This window comes from Mesoplodon bidens (assembly GCF_964165515.1).
Source record: "Mesoplodon bidens genome assembly, chromosome: 4".
NCBI classification, from domain to species: Eukaryota; Metazoa; Chordata; class Mammalia; order Artiodactyla; family Ziphiidae; genus Mesoplodon; species Mesoplodon bidens.
The window spans coordinates 115,560,462-115,567,033 of record NC_138160.1 but is presented as its reverse complement, the minus strand read 5'-3'; the positions used below and the strand labels follow the sequence as shown (position 1 = coordinate 115,567,033).

General features: G+C 50.3%; 1 protein-coding gene across 2 annotated transcripts in view; it reads right to left on the bottom strand.

The window, feature by feature from the left end:
* Nucleotides 1-1,095: 1,095 nt before the first annotated feature.
* Nucleotides 1,096-6,572, bottom strand: part of SLC25A48 (solute carrier family 25 member 48) — a 43,755-nt gene continuing 38,278 nt past the window's right edge. For both annotated transcript variants that reach the window (XM_081232011.1, XM_081232012.1), the window contains exons 7-8: nt 5,757-5,886; nt 1,096-2,584 (exon numbers count right to left, since the gene is read on the bottom strand). In XM_081232011.1, the coding sequence (XP_081088137.1) occupies nt 5,764-5,886 (123 nt within the window). In that variant the 3' untranslated portion in view covers nt 1,096-2,584; nt 5,757-5,763. The remainder of the gene's footprint in view (nt 2,585-5,756; nt 5,887-6,572) is intronic.

Genomic DNA, 6,572 nt, shown 5'->3' with positions numbered 1-6,572 from the left:
TATGTGTGTATGTGCAGAAAGTGTGCTGCAGGCTGTGTATACTGGCACGGGGGTGGGCAGGGCAGGCAGAGGAAGGACTGTTACTTAGAACCTGAAGTTGGCCTGTGCAGCTGAGCCAGCGGGAGCCTGAGAAATAAGTGCCCAGCATGGAACCCAGCTCTGCAAATAGATGTGGCTTTATTTTTAAAAATTATAAAATCAATATATCCTCGCTGAAAAAGATTTAAAACACTATATTGGTGCACAGAGAAATCACCATCATCACCAAAGTAGAAATTGAAAGTCTTCCCCCAATTCCATATTCCCAAAATAGCCACTATTAAGTTTGGTGTGTATCCTTCCAGATTCTTTTCAATATCTATGTAATTATGCATAATCAGAATATATTTATATAAGATATATATATATTTAAAATTAATTTATTTTTATTTTCGGCTGTGTTGTGTTGCTGCGCACGGGCTTTCTTTAGTTGCAGCGAGAGGGGGCTACTCTTTGTTGCAGTGTGTGGGCTTCACGGTGCCTTCTCTTGTTGCAGAGCATGGGCTCTAGGCACGCGGGCTTCAGTAGTTGTGGCTCACGGGCTCAGTAGTTGTGGCATGCAGGCTCAGTAGTTGTGGCGCACAGGCTTAGTTGCTCCACGGCATGTGGGATCTTCCTGGACCGGGCTCGAACCTGTGTCCCCTGCAGGCGGATTCTTAACCACTGCGCCACCAGGGAAGCCCCAACATGTATATTTTTAAAGGAGTAACATCACACATTTTACCCTTCCACTTCATTTTTGCACTTAATATACGGCCAGCATCATATTTCCATGTTAACTTACCTCCTTCAATCACGCAGAGGAGCCAAGATGATCAAAAGAACCTGGGACAGGTTCTGACACCTGAAGAAGGTTGTTGTGGATCTCAGCTCATCAGGAGCACCCAGCAGAAGACCCCACCTGGCCTCGTGAATACAAGACTCTTCTGAACAAACTGGCAACCAGCAGCAGCGCCAGGAAATGGTCTAGCTGAGGAGGACTTAAGAAACATGTTCTGGGTTGTGTTATACAAAACACCTCAGGTTCCCCTGGGAATGAACCAGATGCTAGTCAGCTTCTCTTCACCAGCATCCATAGTGCCTGCCAGGCCCAGCGATGCATGCAGACCCATCTCTCATGTAAACAGAACCGTCTCTAATATGCCAGAATGGAAGTACCACAGGGGCCCTTCATGGTTGTCCCCGACACCAAGGACAGCGTCTTCATGTAGTAAATGCTCAAAAACGTTTGATGACTGAAGGAATGAGCAAACATCCTGCTGCTGGAGGGATGAAGAGTTTAGACCACAGCCTATAGAGCTGCCCAGGGACCTCGCAGTGCCAGGGGTAGTAAAGGAGAAAAATCAAGGAGACCATACTGAGGGTTTTATTTCAAGCAGGGAACCCTTTGCTACAGTAACAGCATAAGTTGAGGAGACTGAACACTTTCAACTTGGTGCCAGAGCCATGCTTTGTGTTGGTGCTGGGTCTGCTGGGGGAAGGGATTTTCAGAGACATTCTCCAAATCACTCAAGGGGGATGGGAGGCAGTGGAAAAATCAAGGAAGACCCTTTCAAGGGGAAAAAAGGGGTGGTGGTGGGGAATCTAAGGATATTTTCCCCACCAGGATTTAAGCCAGGAAGAGATGCATCACGCTGGCTGGTGGCGGCTTCCCAGGGCACTGTGTTGAGAAGGATTCGGGAGCTGCATTCAGCTCACGAGGAAGGGGCTGTATGACTGATTAGGGACGCTCTTGGGGGCGTGGAAGTGGCAGTGACATCATGGACACATAACAGCAAAAGAGCAGTGGCCTCCCCACGTGGTCCCAGGGAGAAGTAAAATTTAGATTACATCATAATGGAAATCAGACTGTGGACAAAGAGTTCATTTTGTTCTGTTTTGTCCTCCATGTGAAAATAAGGCCCAGAGAACGCCCACCTGACCTGTGCTCAATGCTGCCATCCCGGAGATGCTGCAGCCACGCGTGCCACTGTCCGGGGAAGAGAAACCTGCTACAAGGCTTCCCCGCCGCCCTGCCCACCTGAGGCAGCGGGGGAAAAAGGAGCGAGCTTGCCATCTGAGTTCCTCTCCTCACCTGTGTCGAGCAGGCTCCTCTCTGGGCCGGTGACATCCACAGGGGTCTAAGCAGAGGGAATAATGAGGGTGGCCAGTCTCTTGGAAGCCAGGCGGAAGCATCTGATACAGAAATGTTTTTATTTGGGAACTTCGAGACAACTCCAGCTCCTCTGTGAATTCCCAGTGAGTTTACAGCAGTCTTGGGGGCAGGGTCTACTTGATCCTGCTTGATATCAGGTGCCAGTGAGGATCTGAAATAGATGATCATGAATCAAAGGTCCTTCCAAGGCAGCGCTCAGCGGCCCCAGCCCAGAGGTGAGCAAGAGTGTTTTCAACTGGGAAAGCAGGGATCCCGGAGGTGAGACCGGTTGGCTGAGGGTCGGCGGGGAGGCGTTCTTTCTCTTCAGTAAATTCGCTACCGCAGGTTCTAGAGACGCCGCCATCAGCATCAGCTGTAGCAGAATGAGGCCCTGGTCAGGTGATGCTGGCTCTGGGAAGAAGAGGAAAGGTAAGACTTTCATCTAACTGGGGTTATCAGTCAGCGAGATCCAGGAGTCAATCCATCTGAAAACTGTTTTTGTGAAGCAACACTGGGCAAAGTACCGCCATGAGAACAGACTGGGGAAAGGCTATGAGGTTGTCTGGGGTTATCTGTAAAAGTTTGATAAAAGATATTGTAGGAAAACATGTATCTTCCTGCCTTGAAAATAAATTTTCCTGAAGTTGAAAGTGGGCCAATGAAGTCTGAATATCACAGCAGAGGGTGGACCAGCAGCATTCCAGGAAAGCTCTGCGGGCAGGGGATGCTGGTGGGCCAGTAGGGATGATGCAGTTGGATTCACAGGCCTCGGACCTGAGAATTCAGGTCAGTGCTTGGATTCACAAGCGCTGACCGCTGAGCAGTGGTTGGGACCCCACTTCTACCACCATAAGTCATCTTCCTCGTACAGTCTGGTCCTGGTTTCTCCATGTGAACAGACAAGACGAACCACATCACAAAACCACCACCTTGTGCGGTATTTACTGGGTTTCAAATGATCCTTGGGTCACTCATATGTGTGATCTGGGAGCGAGATAACTGAGTGGATGAGTGAGAGGGAAGTGCTCTTTCTCTCCAGGACTTCATGGGAGCGGGGCGGGGCGGGCGCTGGGGGCGGGGGGAGGGCTCTGTATCCAGTGGTTGGAAGGGGGCTGGAGCTGCTTGGGGCTGGACTCTATTCCCTGCAGGCACCTGGAAACAATTCCACGCCGTTCCCACCACCTGTGCCCAGAAATCGGGATAGACAGCATCCCACCACTTTTTAGGCTCCCTAATTCTCTAACTACCTCATCCCACTCTGTCCTCAGTCTAGATTACTAGGCAGGCACTGGCTGCCTTGTCTTCAAAGAGTGGGTTTTACTGCTGCCTGGGGCATGACCTGCCTGAGATCTCAGCCCGACTTGATAAATTCAGATCCAGGACTCATTAAAGGGCTTTGGTGTTCTTGGATTAGAGCAGGAAGTTGAACTCCTTGGGTGAGGCTTGTTCAAGATGAGGCTCCAGAAGAGTCACTGGGAACACCCTCCTCCACCTGAGAGGCACCAGCCCCCTAGCCACCCCAGCAAAGAAAAGGCACACAGATATCTGTGCCCCTTGTCCTATCAGAGCACTTTCAGAAGGAAAAGCTTCCAGTTGGGGCACTGCTCTGAAAGGCCAAATCCAGGACAATCAGGATCGGGCTTGCTAGCAACGCCTTCTTTCCTCCTGAAGCAGCCAATCACCAGGGTGGCCACAAGTGGCAGGCTGCCATGGCTCAGGCAAGCATCCAGCGACTCTGGGATCTGTGAAGCCTTAGCATTAAACCCGCTTTGCAGCTGAAGATTTAATGACATGGAAAAATGGTCCTGAACTAGTAAATGGGAGGAGTGAGTTATAAAATACTGAGTAAAGTTGGATCCCATTTGGGGGATAAAAAAGTTGGAAGAATATTAGCAAGGTCATGAGATTACAGGTATTTTTATTTTGTTCTGTTTATTTGTATTTTCTATTTTTTCCTACAATAAAAATGCATTGATTTTATGATAGGATTTTTTTAAAGTCACTTTCATCTGTTAAAAGGGGGATGTGGCCAGTATCTGAGCACAGCTTTAAGAACCAGACTTCTCTTCCCTGTCTTGGACATAACCCAAGTTCAGTGACTCTTTACCCAGGATATTTAATTATGCAAAATGTGTTGCTGCCCTTTTCCTTTAGTAAGAGAGGGCAAAATGCCAGAAAGCTGTGGATATAGGTGCTTTAGTGAAAAGCTAAAGCATGTGATTTAAAGCCAGCGTCCAGGGCTGGGCCTCAGCTCATTCTCATGAGCCTGATCCATCCTGCCCTTCCCTTGGCTCTAGGGTCTGGCCCCATCCATGCATCCTAGCCAGACTCTGATGCCCCAGGGCAGTCAACAGGGAGGTTGGCTAGACCTTCCTAATGAAGACAATCCTTTTTGAGAGAATGTGCAGTCACCACGACTGAAGCAAAATGGTGTCTTGTTTTCTAGAAAATTCAGTGACTCATCCCACTTTGTCTTCTGAGCTCTGCAAACAACTAGTTTGGGGCTAGAGGAGAAACAAGGGAGGAAAAGAAGGGGAGGAATTGAGGGGATATTGGAAGTTGATCATCCATCTACTCAACGGTGTTTCTGAGTGGCCATTTGTGTTTCAGGCTTCGTGAGAAGCACTAGTGATACAGAGGTGAAAACATAGTTACAGCTCTCCTGGAACCTTTGTGCTGGCTGGGGTGTGAGGAAAGTTGGCAGGCAGTTATAACGCAAGGGCATGTGGTAGGGACACAGCAGAGCCTACAGCAGGCACACATCCTCCTGGCTGAGACATCAGGGCAGGCTTCCTTGAGGAGGAGACCTCTACACCAAGGCTTGGACAACAAAGAGGAGTTGGTGAGGCCAAAAACAAGAGGAAGGCCTGAGAAGAGGGTGTCAGGCAAGGGCGGCATGCACAAAGACCCACAGGCTAGAGTGAGGATGGTATGTTTAAGATGCTGGTGAGAACGAGGCTGTTAAGGACCGACACATAACCTAGAGGGCAATGGGAAGCCATTGAGGACACTGGAGCAAGGGAGTCACTTGTTCAGATTTCTGTTTTTAGATCCCTTTGGCTGCAGTGACCTTTCTACAATGAGAACAGGAAAAGGAGAGGGTGAGGGAGGCAGGGATGGTATAGCAGAGGCTGTCCTCTAGAGCTCTGGGAGCCTGTCCTCAGACCTAGACTGAGTTCAGTAGGGAGATGGGGAGATGCTGCCTGTGTAACAGGCAGTGGGCACCCTGGTTCAAGTCCTCAGTCTTGAGCCTGGGTTATTTAAATTGTACAGTGAAGCTAAACACGCGTCTCTCCAAGGGCTGTTGAAGCTACTGAATGGGAAACAGATAGGTGAGCTCACTATAAACAGGTAAGTTCTGTGCCAGCCTCAGTTACTGAGCGTCCAGCTCACCATCAGCCACAGGTGGGCATTTCAGAAGGGCTTTTTGATGACAAGAAGGTGGTTAATTCCAGAATTAACACAGATTAAACAGGAAACAAATGACAGAGGGATATTTCAGAAGGCCACACCATTTTCACCTCAAAGAAGGAAGTTTTAAGCTCCAGGAGGGCACAAGTGGCTGGGAAGGAGGTGCACTGACCTTGCGCTCAGGGGCTGGTCGCCACGTGGTCCCCGCGGATGGCCTGCAGCGAGAGCTCGTACCCAAGGAACATGGCCGCGCTCATGGGGAAGCCCCGCACGGCATTGACCGTGATGCCTCTGAAAAACACCTTTGGCAGGAGGCGGCATTATCACAGGGCACTGACCTGCACCTTCCGCAGGGCTGCCACCGAGGGCAGAGCCAGGGCCGGCGCTGCTGCCCACCCACGCAGCCCCCTGTCCCAGGCTGGACCCTACAGAGCCCAAAGGACCGGGAAGGTGGAGACCCTCCCCCGCCCAGCACACACACACCCCAGCCACGCCCCCGCCCTCAGCCACGTCACTTCTGAAGGCGCGTTCCTTCGCAGGCCCGGTACGCATGCGCTACATACTATGAACCAACAGGTGAGTCCCGCGAACACCACAAACACTCGCTTAATTGTTCCGCTCTCTCGTGAGCATGCGCACACATGCTCAGTTCTCGGGACTCTGCAAGTCAGAGCTCCACACGCTTTGCAGTGGTAGAGCACCCGGCCATGACCAACAACTGTGACAGGTGCTTCACAGGACGTCCCCAAAGGGGCAGGGTAGGGGGAACTCAGGCCCTGCTCAAGATGACACACCTGGAGTCCAGGTACAGTTTGCCAGTTAGTAGCTGTGTTACTTGGGAAAATAGCAAAGTCTCTAGAAGTCAATTTTCCCAACTGTCAAATGGGGGTAATAATACTATTGACCTCCTACAGTTTTTGAGGGAATAGAGGAGACGTTGCTCTTAAAGGCATTTTCACAGTGCCTGTCCAGCAGTAAAGCACTCCTT